The sequence below is a fragment of the Xiphophorus maculatus genome, chromosome 22, assembly GCF_002775205.1.
Source record: "Xiphophorus maculatus strain JP 163 A chromosome 22, X_maculatus-5.0-male, whole genome shotgun sequence".
NCBI classification, from domain to species: domain Eukaryota; kingdom Metazoa; phylum Chordata; class Actinopteri; order Cyprinodontiformes; family Poeciliidae; genus Xiphophorus; species Xiphophorus maculatus.
Genome location: NC_036464.1, coordinates 16,465,781 through 16,486,683, shown reverse-complemented (window position 1 = coordinate 16,486,683; position 20,903 = coordinate 16,465,781). Strand labels below are relative to the sequence as shown.

The window sequence follows — 20,903 nt, the reverse complement described above, 5'->3', positions numbered from 1 at the left end:
GAAGACTGTTGATGTGACATGTCCAGAAAACAGGCATTGGTGCCCTACTCTAGGAAAGAAAGTCACAAGATTGCAAAATAACTATACTTCATTCACAGAATGCTGTATCCAAGCATATTAAAGAGCTGAGTGGGGTAGGAAAAGACACAGCGAGGATAATCTGTCAAGAAAAATCCATTCAAGAACTTGAGGGAGCTTCATAAAGGGAGAATGAGGTAGGAGTTAGCAGATCAAGAGCCAATACACCGAAACAATTCCTTTCCTGAACCAGAGACAACATCAGAGGTGTGGGCTGAGGGGAAAAAGAAATGGGCTCAAACATTTCTCAGTGGTCCACAATACTCTTTTCAGATGAAAATAAAGTTTGTATTCATAAAAAAATCAAGGTCCCAAGTTCTGGAGGAATATTGGAAAGGCACAGAATCCACATTCTATGAAGTCCAGCATGAAACTTTAACTATCAGTGATGTTTTGGGATGCCACATCATCTGCTGGTGTTTTCTGAAGTCCACAGTCAACACAGCCTTGTATCTGTCATGATTTTTCTGTTCTCTGCCATGTTTTGTACTGCTTCACTACTTGTCCCACTCCTGCTGATTAGTTCATTGCTCTTTCCCGTGCAGATGTCTATTTAAACACCTGCTCCTCAGTCGCCCCTCAGTCATGCAAGTCAAAGCCTTGGAGCATTCCTGTCCTATGTTTTTTTATTCTGAAAGTCTGTTTTCAGGATCTTTATCACCGTCTTGTGTCTGCTCCTCGTCGGTACTGTGAGTGACATTGATTCTGGCACTGAAACTTGTTTCATGTACCTGAAAGCTGATTATAGCCTCACAGATTTTTCTCCAATGAATCTCTAAGGAGGAGTGCCCAGGAAACCATCTTTACAAAGTAAAGGTTTTCTTATTGAAAACCTTTACTTTGTAAAGCTTGTAAACTTGTAGTGTAGCCAAGTTTGTTGTCTACACTACTCACCTGATTGTTTGTTCCACAGAGTTTTACCAGATAGCAGATTCGGCGGACAAGTTGCTAATCATCTTACACATTTCTATTATTATCAATAAATTTATTTAACCATTCCTGGATTACCTGAACCTGAATTCTTGTACCAGCAGGACCTGGAACTAGTCCTATTGGAAAGTAGGTGATAACAAGTGTTTAGGCACCCCTGAGTGGTTGCCATGGGAGATTCAATATTTCTTAAACATGCATTAAAGAATAAAAGAGAACTTTTTGATGAAGGAATGAAATTATAACATGATATGAAGTCAAAACAGTCAATTTTACATCATACCTCACTTTAAAGTATACATCTTTCAATTATCTTATGCAATATTCTATTTTTGAGACATTGATATTTGGGGTTTTGTTGCCTGTAAGACAGAATCATCAAAATAAGAAGAAACAGTATTTGACCCTATATGCAAGGAATCTGGGAAAAAAAACCAACAAAAAAACAAACCCTTTTTTAAATGTAACAATGCGATATTTGATCAGTCATCACACTTAAACTAGGAATTTTACAGAAAAAGGTGAATGATATTAATAAGCTGAATCATTTATGAAATAGGCCACTATTTACAGTTCAAATGGTGTGTCTAGTAGAATGGTAAATGGCCTATACAAGTATCACATTTTATCAAATCCGGAGGACCCCACAGCAGTTCACACTACAGTCAGTCATTCACACACACATTTACATGCTGTTCCTTCTACTATCTCCTGAAAGTATAAGGAAGCAGTTAGCTTTCAAAGATTACAAGCCAGAGAAATAATTTGACACCCTCCTCAATTTTTTTTTTCTATGAGGATTTCTTTAGAGCCAAGAAAAATATGTACAAAGCTAAACATCAAAAGCTATAGCACACATATATAGAAGGAGCTCACAGTTGTAAGTGCAGGATGGGTAAAATAGCACAAATTCAAATCTACTCAGTTTATTTACAGCACCATTTAACAACAAATTTCATCTCAAGATATTTTACAAAAAATGTAATTTCCATTCAATTCCACATACATTACAATTAATATTGATTATCAATCAGTGAACTAGGCTCATCTTATTATTCCAATTAGTTTAAAATGTTCACTGCCTAAAGAAACTCAGCAGAGTTAGATGGAAAATAAGAAATTTAAAATAGGTCCCAATAGTATTAATGTACTGTTCCATCAGAAAAGTGAAGAGATGTATTTTAGTAAGTTAGGAATTCTGTCTATAAAACTAAAATGAAAGATTGTTATATGATCACTTTGACAGGCAGAATACAGAACATGGCAACTGTGTGTGCAAGGATAGTTTTGAGTTTTACCTATGTATGTTCTCGTTGTGCAAAATATATTGCACCCATCTGGCTATAATGATTGTTTTCTTTTGCATTCTAGGACACTCTGAGGTCTGTTTGTTATGTTTTCCCAGCTCTGAGGTCCTTTAAGGGCTTTTGAGGTACTGGAATGATAGGTTGTTCAACAGATTGGGAATGACTCTTCACTAGACTCTCAGTTAATATTACTTTGACCTCACTCGATCCTCTTCACCTACATACTGTGACTTCCAATATTGACAGATATTGTACACCTGCAGGATAATCAAGGCTGTGAAGAAACAAGAAAGAGGTAGTAGAGGGAAATCCCTGTAAAGAAAATGCCTAGAGGAACTTGAGAAAGAAATTTTTGTTGTTCAAAAAAGACAAAGGTCAATAGAGGCTACAGGCAAAACACATTTATGTTTAAGCCAAAACCCAACATTCCTGAGGATTCATTTATACAAAGAACATTTGGACTTTAGTATACACAAAATGGTTTACTGAAAATCTTGTGACAAATTTCACCCACTTACTTGAAGAGCTCCTGTCGTGAAATGGCTCTGTTTGTTAGTGGATCGATGGCATACACCATTAGATCTGACTTAGTGTAGTCCTCCAGCTCATAGCCATCGCCATAACGACGTGGCCCGATAGACTCAACGATCACCTTGGCACCGGGAATTTGGTCCTGCACATGACGCTCCAGAATGCTAAAACCAAAAATTTATTTAAATTTAATGAACAGAGGGGAAAAATGGCCTACCTATTAAAAAATTGTTATTTTAGACAAACATAAAGATGATTTTGGTTGGAAATATAAAATTTGCACTGTTGGGTTTCATCAACTTTCTGACATTTATAACCTTTGCAGTCAAGACACTTGCACCTTGATAACTGTTTGATGGCTCTTAAAAGCACTGAAAAGCAACTGGGAATGTTCTCCCAGTTGCATAAACTTCAACTCTATCAATATTAACAAAGGCAGGAATATGAACAATTATCTTCTTTATTAATGGGCTAACTCTCTTTACAGAGAATCACTGTCTGTAAGGTGGACAAGTGAGTTTTCAAAAGATATTTGTTTATATATTGGTGTGGTAATGTTTTAGAGGGACTGAATTTGGGGTTTTCATTAGGTTATAAATCACAATAATAAAGAAAACAGAAATACAGGCTGGAAATATATTACTATGTGTCATAAATTTATGAGTTTCAAATGTTGAGTTGAGCAACTGAAGACTCTTGTTCACAAATTAAGGAAACATGGAGTGAGTGAAAAATAATACAGGTCAAGAAAATGTACTATTTTGCAGCTCAATTACACGTCACCTGACAGTATTCATAGATGCACATTTATATGTTTAATATTGCATAGGGTAAATATTTAACATATTTGTACTTCAGACAACATGAAAATGAGCACAGACATAATTTATAGTTTTGCATACTCTCAACCATGCTTTTCTTTTTACGTGAAATTGACATTTACTTTCAAATTTGAAGATTGACTCATGTCTTACCTAATGAGCTCTTCCTTCTTCTCTTCTACTAAGTAGGGAGGGACAGAAGAGACAACAACCTGCATGTCTAATGCATTGACTACTGAAACCTAAGAAAGTGAGTGGAGCACAGAGGAGAGAGGTGGTGGGGGGACAGAAAAAAATGGGACCGTGAGTTAAAAAGACCACAGGAAATCAAGATAAATTGTGATTAGGGGAGTTATTCATATGCCCTACTGTGAGTTTGGCCGACTCATTTAAATGATTCTTTTGATGCAGCAAGTCAGACCCTGTAATTGCCTGCTTGTATTGGAGCCATGCGGCAAACCTAGCAGGTCTATAATTCTGATGCCACAGTTAAGTGCATAGGCAATGGCCTCTGTGCTCTGAAGCCAAATCTCCCATGTGGCTCTTGGAAAATTAGGTTTCCCCTTGAAAATTAACGAGTGCCATGCTTATGCACTCGCCGCTCTCTCATATTCAGGCAATGTCCCAGACCCTCCTTCTGTCTCATTAGAGACCTGTTAGCCAGACATATTTCACTACCCAGCCTCCCCAGAGTAAGGACAAAAAAAGAAAAAAATAAACTGCATTTGGGGAACAGCAGAAAAGAAACAGTGGGTGCATGGGCAAATTATTTCAATAATAGGCAAACATAAAGCAAGGCAGATGCACATATAATTTTGAGTTAATTTCTGTACTGAAACAAAGAACTTGAATTGGATTATGAGCTAGTGGCCAAGGCCACACATTGAGAGCTTTTGCCCTCTGTGAATGATGTAGTTGACTAAACTATAACACACCGCATAAGCATTTTAAGGCAAAAGATAAAAGTCCTTTAACAAGTTAGCAGTAATACTAAGAGCAGCTTTAACGAAGGTAAAACCAATTTTACCTTTACATATAACCAGCACCCGTTCTTAAGAATCTTTTTAATGATTGTTGTGAATAACATATTTTGCCACTACTCGTTAAAGAATAAAGTAAATCTTTATTCTTTAAACCAAACCAAAATAAACTGTAAATGTCAATATAATCATATGTTGCAATTCCAAAATTAAGCACAATAAATATATAGTTTTTTTAAAAAAAGTTCATAGCTCAAAGTCAAAGTCTTCAAACCAGTTCTGAAGGTTTTGAGTTACATGTTTTCTTGTGAGGGCATGGGATTGTGTGTTTGTGTTCTTGTAAAAAATAAGGTATGTATATTTATGTTTTCTTTTTGTGTAAAACTGTTTGTGTGTATTTGTTTTTGCAACCAGTTGTGGACTTTCTCAGTAATATTGATGTGGCCTTTGAAAATAAGTCTTACAGGGAGTTTTCAGATTTCACGACTGAGAAACAAACATCCTTTTACCTGAAAAAATCTGAGATGCCTTCTAATGTTTTCAACTGAACATTTTTTGATGCCTCAAGTAGAACAAGTCTATAAGATTGTTTAATACAAACTTAATAGGATTGATATTCGATAAGAATTGTTTGTCTTCTGCATCATTTATGACTGAAAGTTCTGTGATTTCTGGTCATGTACAGTGTGATTGAAAACAGCATCAATGATAGCTAAAATAGCATTTTCTTAAATTCTACCTATAAAGATATGAAAGGTTTTTGGTCTGAGTTTGACTCAAGTTATTAATAACATAGGGAAATTAAATAGTATTTAATCAAAATCCCATATAAAATATGAGGCAAGTAGATCAGCTGTCTAAAACAAATGTTATATTTTGTACAGGAATTGTGAGGGGAAAAAAATCTGACAATGTATGCATCGGTTTGCTCTGTAAGCTGCTCTTAGAATAAATCAATAGGCTGCTACTATACTGGTGACATGTTAGTCAACAACTAGGAGTACATAATCACCTTGAAAATTGTTCTTAGTAATGTGTACACACTCACAGTGTAGACTGCAAAAACCTAAAAACAGAATACTCACCACCACTTCAGCACTGTTGCTGAAACCTTTCCCATAGTTATCAGTGGCAATGACTTCAAACTTGAAGTAGGACCTTCGCATATTTCGAAACATGATGGCTGACTTAATGATCCCAGTGTAGGCCTCGATGACAAAGCTGTTCTGGCCCTCTGCTGTGGGAGGTATAATTAGGCGGTATGCCATGGCGCTGAAGTTCCCTGTGTCCTTATCAGTGGCCTGTAATAAAAAAGCAGCATGCAGTAACAAAGTGGAAAAGAAATTAAATACTATCAACATAATATTTAGAAAAGAGGTCAAATGGCAATGTTGCTTTAAGTGCTCTAATTCCCTTTTAATAAATACCAAGCATGTGCCAAGGTGGCCTAGAGCTATGAGTAATATACCTGCCCATTACCTACTTGAATACATTTAATGTGTACTGTGAAAAAGTCAAATTGACATGGTGGAAAAGTGTCTTGCTGGTATTTATAAGCAACAAATCCAAATTCGTCTCCAGTGACATTATGTGCATCCAATTATTGCTATGTGCCTGACACTTGGTTTTGATGAGGTAGAGAAGAGTGATATTTTCAGAGAAAACTGCAGCCTGGTGTGCTTGATAATGGGAGTGTAGGGACTGAACAAAATTGTTTGGTCAGGCAGCCTAACAATGAGCTCATTTTTAGCTTAAAACAAACACCAAAAAGCAGAGGGTATATGTATATGTTCTTTAAAATGCATATTTTATTTACATTCTCACCATCAAGGACTGAGCAAATCTCATCAGAAACTGAGCTCAGATACAAGCGTGTTTTGTTTGGTGACACTGATAAATTGCAGCAATCTCTTTTTTTTGGTCTTGCAATTGAAACAGAGGGGATACATAGCATTGGATGCAGTCTTGAAGTGCATAAGTCAATATAGTCAGATATTCTCACCAGTGTAGATTTTATGAATTACATTTGCCAACATTCCAGATAGAGAGAAATCCCTTAAATTGTTATGGACACACAGTGAGGTGCTTAAAGTAGGGCACTAGAAGTCTGTGCTTCAGGTTTGGCATACATTTAGTTATTCTTTAAAGGCAGCAAAGAATGAACTTTTATGAAATAAGCCTGGGAGCTTCTCATGCTTAAGTACAACTATTCACAGTTTTAAAAGGCATGGGAACAGGCAGTCACAAGGGAACCCCAAAAGAGTAATTTGCATTGCCATGAGTCTGGTTAGTCTTTGAATAAAATTACGTTTCCCAAGGAAATATACTTTTTAAACCAAAGAACAGCTTTATCTGATTAATTGAACATTCATTATCTTAAGTACACACTACCAAAATTAAACCTTAAAAATATAATTAAATGTATTTATAAAATACTTGCAATACTCGTGTGTTTCTGTGGAGCAAAGTGAGACGTAAACTTTACTTTTTATAATCTTTATCTTCAAATATCATCCAGTGGAGGGGAAAATAGCTCTCAGTTTTGTAACTATGGTATATAACGAACTGACACACTTGGTAATAAACACTTTGGCACATTCCAAGTTAAATAAGACAAAAAGAAGTTGCCTTTTTGTTTTATTCCAATACTACATACAAACATTCAACAAAATACTTTGAAAGGTTCTGCAATAAACACTGTTATAGAAAGTTTAAATAACCATGTCTACCGTTTGGGTTTATATATGATTACTTTATAGACTAGTTGTCTGGGGCTCTACTGTTACCTAATCACAAACAATTCTTGACAAGTGAAGAGGTTTTAAAAAGGAACTATTGTTTTACTTTTCTGCTTGTTTTGCTGTTGGAGAAGTTACCAAGCAATGATCTTATTGATGTGTGGATCAATAAAAACACTGTCACAGCCTGTCAGAGTATAGACATTGGATTTTTCTTGCAGCAAACATTTCACTTCTGTCAGTTGAGCTCAAATGCATCAAAACCGTCAATGATGTATTCTTTTTATTTCATCTTCTGTGAAAGGAAGGCTAGTATTGACCCCTGGAGTAATACAAGTGAGAAAAATACAAATATTTAGTTAAAATGGTAATTATCAAGAGAGATTTTATTATATCTATACAATAAATAGAAATGCCATTTTGAGAAAGGTTGGAAAGCATGAACTAAAAATTGGTTTTATCAGTTTGCTCTATCTTACATTGTGAACTTCTTTTTTTTTATTCAGGAAAACTCAGGTAAGTAATATTGAAAGTCTGGCTTCAATAACTCATTTCACTCCTCCTGTTAGTTGTAAGGTGGACTTTCTATGGCTCGGTCTAGAGACCTGGAGAATCTGAGGGGCCAAATCATCACCTCAACTGTATATAAAGCAGCACTTAGGATCAATGGCAACATTATGTTAGAGAATGGCCAAAGTTTCATAAGTTAAATATCACAGGGGATCCCAGTAACAAAACATATGACCAACATATTCCAACATATTTCTATTGTATATATGTTGTATATTGAAGACAATGTGCAGGTTTTACCTGCTTGTGAATGAAAGTAGACAACAAATAGAGCAAAACTGAAAAAGAGATGTAACCAGAGATAGTGGAACAGAACAAACTGTGTGGAGTAAAGCTGATCGGATGAATTGTCACACCGAGGCTGCCAGAGAAGGGAATCAGGCACTGGAGGTTCAGCCAATTCCCTCAACATATATGGCATAAGCCCCCCCCAAAAAACGAACTTATTTTCTATGTTTTCTATTTTCTTACCACTATTTTGAGAACAGAGCTAAAAATCTTGGTGTCTTCAGTCACACCACCAATGTAGAGCTTTCTGGAGAAGACGGGCGGGTGATCATTTTCATCCTCTATGTAAATAAACACCTTGGCAGTGTTGGCTGCAAAAAGCAAAAAACAACAGTATAAATGTAAATAAATAAATGAACATATAAAGTTCTAGACAGACTTTCACTTGAGCTAAAAATGCAGGTCTAATTTCCATTTCTCCTAGGCAATGTGAAACCAAAAAACTTTGGCATGTACTGTGAGAAACACCAATTTGAGTGAGTCACTGTATTTCAAGAGTCTAATAAGCCAGGTTTGCTGAACCCTCATACATTTATAAATGAAAAAAAAGAATATCTGTTAGGAAACTTTCTTCTTTAACAGCCAGAAGCTTATTCAGTCACATGGCCTGTAGATCATCAGATGCTGTATAATCTGGCCTTGAAAATGTCAGATCAGAGTAAGTTTTTCTGTTCCCAAGACTACTCTGAAATGCATTACTTCATGGAAAATAACCCAAAAGTATTTTTTTTAAAGAAACCCACATCATCACATTAGGATTTTTTTTATTTCATACTTTCAAAGATCGTCACTTCTGAAACGATTTCTATCAGCTTTTAAATTGTTGTAAAAATGTAAAAACAAAACATGAAAAGCAAACTTTTCATTATGTATTTTTTAATTAGCTATGATAACTATCTGAACTGATTTTATATATGTTCTTTTCAAAATAGCTCAAACTCAGTCTGATTGGATGGAGAATTCATACAGATTGTCCAATGGTTTTAGGCTTGGTCTTTGACTGGGCCGTTCTAGTGCATTGAAATTCTGTGATCTAAACCTTATTGTAGCTCTATCAGTTTATTAGCCCTCCTACTGTCTTAGGCTTTATGGCAGAAAATGTGGGAAAGACTCCCTAAACCAATCCCTTATTTGAAGCTTTAGATAATCTTAGAACAATTACATTCTACACAAAATTTAAAATTTAGCAATAGCCTTTTAGTGAAGCTTCACATATTTCATTGCTTGCATTTTTCTTAAGCAATCGTCAGCACTCATACAATCCATCCAGGTCTGCCTGTTGGGCAAATATAATATCAAGAATATCTTTTTCTTCACAAAAATGTAAAATCATCCTGCAGTGAAACTAAGGATGCATCAAGGGAGTTGGAAAGAAACCCAAACACATCACATTGAATTACATACACACTGGCTACAGTGTGAATTACATATGAACAGGGCTCAAGGGAATGAGTTCATCTCTCCTCCCTCTTTGTTTTTAAAAGTGCCCATTTTCCTCCCAGACTTTTAAAACATAAATACAGCAAAGGCCCTTCTGTAGCTTTCTTTCACACACTCATAATGTAAATGCAAGGAAAAAACAGGCCCATTAAATGAAAGGATCACTTCAAAACAAGCTGGAGAGCAGTAAGGGGTGTGTTCCCATCTACAAAGCATGGCTGTCTTACACTCTGACCTTACGATAAATTAATGTGTGTATACAGAATGTATTACATAGATAAACTCTGCACTAGTCCTAAGACTAGCAATCACATACCCAGAGTATTCGCCCTTCTGGGTAAGTGAGATAGTTTCACTGACCCAAAAGTACACCAATGGTGTACAACCTAACTCAATTATCATAACCCTGAGATAAAAGCTGTTCTTTATTGTAAAGCCTCCATAATTGGTTACAAGTGAGGAAAGAAAAATACATCTACCCACTCAAAAACTCTCCCTTATGTGTGAGACAAGAGCCCTCTTATGGTTTGTGTGCCTGACTACTGTTTACTTGTAATTACTTGTAATTTACAATGTGAGGGCCACACAGAGTGAGAAGATGAGAGGCGTGAAGAGCAGGCCATTGATTACTCCTTGACCAAGTTTGGAGGCAGCATATTATTTGTCATCGTAGGGAACTTATATGTCAGTAAACTGGCCATTAACAAGCCTAATAAAAACCTAGTTGTAGTAATGATATCAGAGAAAGTGTTATCTAAAGTCTCTGTCAGCTACAAACAAAACAAAATAAATCCACAACAGCATTTAAAACTTGCATTTGTGGAAAAGGGCACACAGCAAAGTATATAGAGAAATCTGTAAAACCTACAATTTAACTCACATGGACACTGAAAAGATCTAAAATATGAAATTCTGTCATTAGCTTGCAGATGCAGTTCAATACAAAAGAGTATATTGAAAAGAAAAAATATTAATTTCAGCAATTTAAAGTAAAGAAAGAAACCCTTATGTTAATACATTTGATATAAGCATAGTGACATTTTTCAGTTTTTTATCCTCCTGATTTTGCGGTGAACAACGTAGGATATTTTATTTATGCATTAAAAATCTCTTCTTTTTTAATGGTCTTATGATGCATTTAATTTATCTGAGAAACTGGGTTTTCAGCAGCTCCAAGCCATAATCAAAAAACCTACCCAAATTAACCATTTGAAATATGCCCCTGACTGTGCAAGGGAATTATATGACAGTTTTCTTTAAATGATAGCCTTAATTAATAATGATAATATAAAAATGCTAATAGATTAGATTATTAAGGCCATTTCTAAATTCATATAACTGCAACAACCCAAACTAAGTAATTATATTTTAACAGAAATGTGGGAATCACGACCCTTAAATCAACAAGCACATTTTTTAAGCATATTTCACTTAAAAACAAAAAAAAGAAAGCACAAGATGAATTAATTAAATATTCTTTTTCTATGAATAATCTCACACATGCCCCATATAGAGAAGAAAAGCATAAATTAAAACAAATGATGATGAATATATTATTAAAATACAGTTAAAGCAGGGACAGGTGAATAAATGTCATAATAATTATGTATCAGACAAACCTTTTCCAGTAGTTTCTGCTATTGCTGCCCATTTTAAATCTCACTGGAATGTTTTTATTAATCTTAAACAATAGGTAAAAAAAAATAAAAATTAAACTTCGCGATTAAACTTACACACACTAAATAATCTATCTGGTTATGTGAAGATGTTGCTTTTCTGTGTCAGAATATGTTCTGAGTAAAAAGAAAAAAAAAACATGTCAAAGTATTTGACATGTTTTAAAACACATCAATAAAACAAACCACACAAAGCAGCTTGTGATGGAGGAATGCAGTGAAGATTTAAGTCAAATATGATTTTACTGTTATAGTCACAAAACCATGGTAAAACACCTAGATTTAAAAGTTATTTCTTACTTTTAGAAGGCACACGCAGGTTGGACATGACAACTCTCAAAGAATCTGCTTGCACCCTGAGAACGTAGCTGGTTATATTCTCATAGTCCAGAGGTTGGGCAATGGAGATGACACCTTTACTGCTGTTCACCTTAAAGTGACCTGAAAACAAGACAACATAGTGACTATTAAGTAAAGGGTTGTTTCCTCTTTTTTATATTTTGAGGTTCACATGCCTGTTTTCTGCTTTTGATTGAATTTGATTTGTCACTTTTCAAATGTAAAATAATTTTTGTTTCTCTTTGCCAACAAGTTTAGCAAACCATTTAAAGTTTGAGTGCAACAGAAATTTGATTTTCTATATCTATGCAAAGATGGAGTTAATATAAACTCTGTCGCCTTCAATATTAAGAAAAAATCCTGTTGCTATTGTTTTTCTCAGGGACACTTTACAAAAAAATAAAAATACTCATTCGCAGTATGTGGTAGTACAGACAATTTTGTACCTAAGATAGGAGTTTCTCTCTAATGAAATTACAAATAAAAAGCTTTTTTTTTCAAAGCCATAGTCTGTGTCACAGACAATCCTAGTTAGGAAGTGTGTGGAAAAGACTATTTGTATCTTGTACCCAGAGGAAATTCAATTAATCTTCATTTCCTGCACCGTATTTGATCTGTAGGCCATACCTAGTTCATTTCCTCCAACAATGGAGTAGAAGATCGTTTGATTCATAGCAGCAGCTAAAATAGTCCCCACTGCAGTGCCAACTGGAGACAGCTCTTTCACTGGCAGAAACCTGGAAAGACATCAAACAAATGGTAAGGCAGCCATTGCTGTCCAGCACTTTGGTGAAATCAGTATAAAGAAAGTAGAAGAAAGTATAACATCTTCTTCTCCTTTAAAGTTTTAATGTCTCTAAAATGTCGGAATAGATTTCTGCACATCTGTACAAACACTAGACGATGACATGAATCCCCAAATCATTACTGAATGTAGAAACCCATTTTGGTACTGTGGTTAATAAGTAAATGATCTGACCTTTCCCCGCTTCTAAGATCATATCTAACCTTAAATGAATACAACCCTACTGTACATCACAATGCTGCAATTTATTGAATAAAAAAAATATTTTAAAAGTTTGTAAAAAACAAAACAAAACACACACAAAAAAACACCAAAATACAAAGTACAGGCCAAAGGACAAGAACACAATATGAAAAAAAGAAAAATCCTAGAATACAGCAACTGTAGATGCAGATGACTAATCTGAAGTACTTTTTTACCTTCCATACTTTTTGGATTGACCAAACAAATATACCACAGCATCAGCAGTTTGATGTTAGCAGTGGTGTCCAGTGTGGCTTGTTCCAAATCAAAGACATTGATTCATCACAGTTACTACTTTTGCTGCTTTGGAGGTGCAACAAATGTCTGTCTCTGCACTTTCCACACAAAATAATGAGGTGCAATGACCCCCGGAGTGAGACTACTGAAAAATGTCTGCATGAAAGAGGCTTCTCACATAGCAAAACGAGGGAATACAACTTTAAGATTGAATGTTTTCAGTCTTCTCAGATTAAAAATGAGTTTGGTTTGTTGAAACACATACTGTAGCATCGCTCAGCGAGATATGCTGATTTTTCTTAGGGTTATCTTTCAATTTAAGAAGAAAATGAAGGCAGTCTGGAGCAGACACAATGTGAATTCCAGGAGGAGGCAACACTGTTATCACCTTCCTACAAAGTGGCTTTGCCTGAGGGTTGAAAACTGCTGAGGAATGCTAAGGTGGATATTATTATGACTAAAGTATGCCAATTATTATAAAAGTGGAACCACATGTAAACAGGACCTTGGACATTTAAATTGGGTGATTTAGACAGACAAGTGGAATAATCTTGCTTTGATAGATTGTTGCTCTACTAGTATCCAGATATTTGCATAAAAGCTGGCTTAAACAATGAAATGTATTTATTTATTTTTTTACAAAGGTCAATTCGTGAGGAATTCTATTACATCCAATCTGTTATTTTTTTCCTAAGTGGGGCCAAAGTTACTTTTCAATTGAGATGAAAAAAACCCCAACTAATCTAGAGCAAGAAGAGTGGCATAGACAGAAGAGCAACCTGACATGTCTATAGACAGCAGAGGGTCCCGGTGTCAACATGAGAGAGTGAATGACATGCCGCTGAGAGATGCGGGCGGCTCACATGTGTCAGCAAGCACTCTGCCCCAGGGCCAATGGCAGAGTGATGCTTACGAGACAAGGCAGAGGCGGATAAACCTTGTTACACACCACAGGGGCAGCTGTTGCCGTGTCTACCATACTCCACTTTATACCTCGGTTGCTTTGTTGCAATGCACAACAGACTGAAAAACAAGTAATGAGCCTAACATGAGAGTGTCAGATGTGACCTTCCTGTGCTTGATGAATTTTTTTAATACACTAAATTCAGATGTGCATCATGTGAATGAAGTGTACTTCCAAGATTGCACAAAACGTTCATCATAACACATAGGGTAAATCATGAATTTTTGTTTATTTTGCTACCCAGTTGTTCAGCATTTATCAGTTCAATTTACTGAGTGAGATGGATGAATTGAAGTCTTGTTTTGTACGTTTTGTTAGTAAGCTGATGTGCCACCCTGGTGTGTCTCTGCCTACAAGCAAATATTCAAATGATGAATGATGATTACAAATCTGAAAAACATTTCAGCTTCTGTTTCTATAAAAGCTGATGGAAAGAAAAATTCTTTGAGAGCTTAGTTTTTCAGTCAATACCACATTTAACAGCAAACTCAAAGTCAACCTACTTAAGATTTCCCAGTGGATTAAAGGTGTGATATAACTTTAAAAGACAAAATTTAAATGCTCTTTGCAGTTCTGCGGGTAGGCTAGGACCCCTTCCGTATTTAATGCCAACAAATGCGAAACAAGAAAGATCAAAACAATACTCAGTAACTGGATTTCAGTTTTTATTTTGTTTCCTACTGTCAGTGTTAAGATCCAGCCATGGGAAAAATATTTTACAAAATAATAGCCATCCAACCATTACGCACTTGTCCTTGGAGGGTCACAGGAGACCTGGTGTTCATCTCTGGGGATTATGAGGAAAGTGGAAGCAGAGTATTCCCTGCACAGGGCACCAGTCCATCACAGGGCAACACAGAGACACACATAACAGGCAACCATACACAGTCGTACCTAAGAGAATCTTAGAGTAACCAATTGACCGAACAGACATGCTTGTAGACTATTGGAGAGCTGGCATTTGTGCAAAGAGAAAACTCACAAGGAGAACATGTAAACTCCTTGTGGAACGACAACATGCGGGGAATAAATTCCAAGACCTTTTTATTGCAAGACGACATTGATACCAACTGCGCCACCATGCATTTTCTTGCTTATTTCATACATGATAATAATAAGACAAAACTGACCTTATAAGCATTATATTTGTCAAGATTGCGCATGCACTACATTTACAAACACTTATCTAAAAAGTCAGGGTGAGCCCTTAATGATAGGTTATGCTGCTTGTCTCCTCTGTCTTTCTGCATTGACCTTTATCTGATATTTGGATGTGTACAATGATGACTTTGTGTCAGTTAGACAGCTGCATGATGCCTGTCTATTGAGCAGATTTGAGCAAAAGGTCAGCAAACCTCTGGAGTTCACATGTTTAAGGCTCAATGCTACAGATTCAAACCTGCAGCTGGAAATCAATCATGCCCTTCAGTTACATTAAGAAGCCCCACGCCCTAAAACTACAAGTCAAGAAAGAAAGGAAGGAACTAAAGAACAAATGTTCACCGACAAACAGATTACAGAGAAGTTGATTTATTTAAATGTAGATTTTCAGTGAGGCATAAAGCCAATGTGTGGGAGAATGCAGTGTAATTTTCACAGCTCAGCCTTGAAATGCATGGCAGTGAGCATAAATATGTGGGCTCAGAGAACCTCTATAACTTTTATAAACAGCTGGCAAATCGCTAAAAATGCCACTAAAAGAGATGCATAGAATGGGAGCATGTCATCTGCTAATTTATGTAAGAACCGTAGCCGTGTTGAAATTTGGGAGGTGATTCTTAGCTACAGTTTAGTTACCAAAATATCAAGGAATGCTTTTAAGAATATATTTTTACTAAGTAATATATTGACTAGTACAAAGCGTTTGATCAGGTCTAGCTAAAATTTGGGCTATTTCTCATGTTATATGGATATTTCTCAGGGAATTTTTCAATATAATATCCTGGATTGATATTATTAGATGTATTTTATTCAAAAAGCATCTTAATAACAGGCTTAGGAACTTGCTGAATAAGGAAATGAAGAAAAAAAATCAATTCTGCTTAACACAAGAATTCAATAGTTGTAGTCCTTAGAGTTCTCACCTTGTGTATTGCCAGCAAACTCATGAATGGACTTTCTTTTCCCAATCCTAGTTATTCCTCTTATTTGCACAACTTTATGTCCTGCATGTTTTTCATAAACTCACATTTCCAAAAATATGCTTATACTTGGTGAACAGTAAATTATTTGTTCTTAACATTTTGTAGCTCATCCTAATAACTTTTGCTCAACTACTGTCAAATAAGTAGCCTTCAACATGGTTACATACATCATAACATGGCCATAACATTGTATTTATGTCTTAAAAATGATTTTTGCTTCTGTACTGTAATTCCTCTGGAAGGGACTTGTCAGTTTATATAAGCTGTAAGCCAAACTCATAAAATCTCTAATATACTCACTTGAAATATATCACTCTGTGTATTGAATTATATCATCTTCTTTTGCTTTTAAAACTGATTTTTTTATTAATTATATTTTTGATTATATTCTAATTCCTTAAGATGCACCTGTATCTGTTGTTGGCGTGTGTGTGTGTGTGTGTTTTCAAATGCAGAATTGGGAAATAGCACAGGGGCAGATAATTAAAAGAACATTTAGCTACTGGGATTATAGTAACAATGTTTTTATTACTCACTGAACCTGTCCCTGTCATGACTATAAAAATAAATATTGAAACTGATTTGTATTTAAGTAGAGCAAGCAAAGCTAACTTCAATGATGAGGACATTTTATATATATATAAAAAATCCCTGTTTATTCACCCCTTTAGAAAAGTGATGGTCCTCTGACTGTCAAGTGGGGAGTAACACAAAGGGAAGAAAAAGCGAAATAGTAATAGGCTGAGAAGAAAAACTCAAGGGACGTGGAAGCTTGGCTGCGAGTGAACAGAGGGGACGAGGAGAAGGAAACATAAAATGACATAGTCAGAATCAGTCAGGCAAAAGTCTCAAGCGATTTAGAGTAGATATATAAAGGGAAGTGCTGAGGGGAGATAAGCAGCACAAAAAACTGCTCAGATAGCAGGTTTGTAACACCAGGCCAGAAAACATAGCCTTAGAGCAACTGAAGGTAGGGAGGGACTCACATATCTGGTCTATGTTATACAGCAAGCTAACCCCCTATCTCCAGTTACACAGAAGGAGAAATATGTGTCCATTTGCTTGCTTTATGACCAAAACTTAAGACTTCCCTTAAGGATTGTGCTCCTGACTTGGAAAAAAGCAAAAGGCTTCAGTATAGTTCACCAGGATGCTCCCTGGGGCTCCAGGACAGTCTTCACCAGGCATGTGGAGGAGGAGAAGGGCTCCAGGGGAGTGACATGTGGAAGATTGGTTCAATCCGAGAGAAAAAAAATGCTTCTGCTCCAATATTCACCGAATCATATTTGTTTCCTGTTGGACAGGTATTATATACATGCTCCATGTTCAACATGATCAATGAGGGTGGTTAAAATTAATGGCTGCCAAACAACTACTGGGTAAGTGGATATGGGCCAGCATTTGGACTGAAATGTCAATGACTCCACCAGAGCTCCCTCAATCCTGCCGTAGGTCTGAGTGTCAGGGTCTTTGGCCTGACAAATTCTCTAGGAGTAGGAAGGGCAAATACTAATTTGAGGCAGTCTCGGGGAAAGAGGCAGAGATTAGCAAAAAGACGAGCTGAGGAAACCACCAACTCACTTTCTCCAAGCTACTACACATTTTACAGAGGTGTGTACTGCTGAAGGCAGATAGTTTTCTAGGGATTCTACTACTTACTCTCTGAAAATGATGTAGACAATGAAATTAATGTCTGTCATCAGAAACAAAATTATCATGGAATATGCATTTGGAAATGTGGTCCTGTTAAATCCTAAATGCATGATTGTGCCCGTATGTAAATACTTATTGGTCAGAACAAGGCCACCATTTTTGCATAGCTTATAAAAAGTAATTAATTGAAAGAGCTCACTTTAAGCAGCTGAATCCAATTAGTGAGTTGATACTCATTTTGCTACTTTAATTGTTGGAGAAAATACCTTTTTAATTGAAAGTTCTGTTTGTTGTCTTCAAACCACTTCTGTGTAGCTTTTGCTGGATGCTTTGGGTGGTTTTCTTCAAGGTTTGATATGGATTTTCTTTAACAGTGACTTTCTCATTGCCACTTTTCCATAAAGCTTTGACTGTTGAAGAACCAAGGCAAATGCTGTTTGGCCTCTCTCACTAGTCTCCTTCTTGCACAGTCACTCAGTTTGGGAGGATGGCCTGATCCGGGCAGATTTACGCATCTGCTATATTCCTTTCATTTCTTCATGAAAGGAATATGAAGAAATTTAACTGAATTCCAGGGGTGGCTAAGTACCTCAGATATTCTTTGTATCCATCTCCTGACTAATACTTTTCAATAACATTCCCTGATTTGTTTGAAGAGTTCTTTTGTCTTCATGCTGTAATGTCAGCTGGGAATTCTGATTAACCAGTGAATGGACCGTCCAGACAAATGCAATCATAAGTGATTGCATTTATGATGCAATCACTTCAGGCAAGCTCACTACACTCAGGTGATCTCTATCCAACTCATTGTGATACTATTAGCCAATTGGTAATAAAATCAGCCAATCGCTTATTTGATGTTACATATCTTTATGTAGTTTGTATTTTATTTTGTATACATCAGTTTTCACTTTGATGTCAAACGGATATTTTAAGTTGTTTATTTTTTTTTTATCAAAAAAGCCAAATTTTGTTGATCGTGTTTGATTTGTGTAAACTATAAAAGACAGTGTTGTGATGGTTAGCCAAACATCTAATGCATATGTGATGCTACAAAAAATATATACAAGATGTTTAGTTCCATAATTTAAAAACAAAACAAAAAGAAAAAAAAACAAGTAGCAACACAATGCTCAAAAAGCAACAACAGTACAAGTAATTTGTTTTCAATGACTTAACAATGACTAGAGCACCTAATTTCCCTTTGACAGATGGGGAATGGCAACCATAAAGCAGGAGAAGAAATCATTAAGTCAGCCAAGGCCCGCTGAGATGTTTTAATTGTGTACCCCAGAGCTATAGGCATAGCTTACCTGATTCCTGCTATAACTAACTGGGGCAGACAAGAACTTCTGTGAACATTTAAAAAGTGATTTGTGTTGGAAAGATTTCTTAAGGGAGAAGACAATCATTAGAGATTGAGAGGAGAGGAATGAGTAGATGGTTAATCGCAAAGGAAGCAGATTGTATACTCTCCACTGGAGAGAGGCTAGTTCTGCAGGAGAGGCTTGAGCACCTGGCTAATGATTTCATGCTCATAATTTACAGTAGGCCTCCCACTGTGTGGTAACGTTGGAGGTGTGACCAAAGATCCCGACCAGTTTGCAAAGCGTTTCAGGCTCGCCACTCATTCAAAATGTCAATCAATGGGCTTTTCAATGGCTACATTGCTGTCCCGGTGTATTAATCATTGAATAAAACTGCGTGGAGGTGCACGCTGCCTTATAAATATGTACTTAACACTTTTTTCAAAACTTGTCAAGTTAAAACCACAAGCTTTTTTTTTTTTACTGGGACCACCACAAAGCTGTACACTACCTGTAAATTTGAAAGAATAATGTTAAAGTTTTAATTGTGCTTTATTTCAACCAGCTTACAACACTTTGAAAATGAAATAAAAATGTGGAACTTTCTTCCACATTTTTGCTTGTGGAAATATGTAAACATAATTCTTTAGACTTCTTTCCAGTAGTAGCTTACTCCCTGATCTGAAGCCTGTGTGCCCACCTGTGGTACTGAGCACAGATTCTTTATTTAACAGTATTCAGACATTAAGGGTCCAGAGTGAGAAGGGGGGAAAGACATGCGGCAACAGATCCAAGTTGAAGTTGGGATGGCCGCGTCGAGTCTGCAGCCTCTGTGCTTAGAACAGTCTCCGCCTGCTCCAACCACTGCACCATGCAGTGCCCCTGTTCACTTATCTCGTAAGACAAACTTTAGATACCTACAAAGAACAGCTGTATTTAAACTGAGACCAAATTAAACACAGATGAACTCTATTTACAGAGAAAGCCATGTCTTAAGGCAACTGGCTGCACTAGATTTTAAATAAGGATGACAGAGAAAAGGGGGTTTTATTTAAGCAATTCTTGAGAACCATGTATCATTTTCTTTCTACTTCCAATAAAGGCATCTCACATCAAATCACATTAAAATACATTAAAGTGTTTCTGATGTCACAAAATGTAAAGAAGCACAAATGGCATTAATGATAGACTTTTTAAACCCCAATAAAAGCACACAAACTTCAGACATACACAAACTCTCAACAAGCCATAGTTTAACTAATACCTGCAACATGGACAAGAAAGCAAAGCCGTGAAAAAAGATGCAACATCTCAAGTGACGTGTTGACAGTTTAAGCCACACTTACATTACCCCTTCCATGCATAGATAGACTTGTTAAATTCGCACACAAAAGAGAGTCTGCCAGGACTCTAAACATACAAGATACTAAATCAATCCACTTAAAGTAAGCTGTACTTTAAGCTCCTAATGACTAACTACATGCCAGATGACTTTGCCACGAGACCTTGGAAGCTTAAAAGTCTGGCAAGGATCCTCTAAATCTCTGCAGAACAGTACCTACGGCAGCATGACATAATAGCCGACAAGAATCAGCTCTATTGCTTCATCATACAATATTTTTCCAAGCAGCTTAAACCGGCCTGTTAATAATGTGTTTATATTTAATAAAACATTTCTTTTTGGCATCCTCCCAAGCTTCAGTACCATCATTAGTGAAAAACTCCACCCAACCATGGCCTAGTAAAGCTGTGTGTTGCATTTCAGAGCAGTGGGGAGAATATTTTCCTCATCTGCTCTCTGCCATTTTAACCATCTAAATAGTTCATCTTTTTTAAAAGTGACTCTTTACAG

The 20,903-nt window shown here is 36.2% G+C and overlaps 1 protein-coding gene across 9 annotated transcripts in view; it reads right to left on the bottom strand.

Annotated features, from left to right (window-relative positions):
- The window catches only part of LOC102234462 (protocadherin-15-like), a 175,772-nt gene that overhangs the window by 21,342 nt on the left and 133,527 nt on the right, over window positions 1-20,903 (bottom strand). For all 9 annotated transcript variants that reach the window (XR_002752137.1, XR_002752138.1, XM_023327534.1 and 6 more), the window contains 6 exons: window positions 12,326-12,435; window positions 11,660-11,800; window positions 8,427-8,554; window positions 5,733-5,948; window positions 3,821-3,909; window positions 2,834-3,010 (listed from right to left, as the gene is read on the bottom strand). Coding sequence is in view for 7 of the 9 variants with exons in the window: in XM_023327534.1 (XP_023183302.1) it covers window positions 2,834-3,010; window positions 3,821-3,909; window positions 5,733-5,948; window positions 8,427-8,554; window positions 11,660-11,800; window positions 12,326-12,435 (861 nt within the window). In the remaining 2 variants the exon portion in view is untranslated. The remainder of the gene's footprint in view (window positions 1-2,833; window positions 3,011-3,820; window positions 3,910-5,732; window positions 5,949-8,426; window positions 8,555-11,659; window positions 11,801-12,325; window positions 12,436-20,903) is intronic.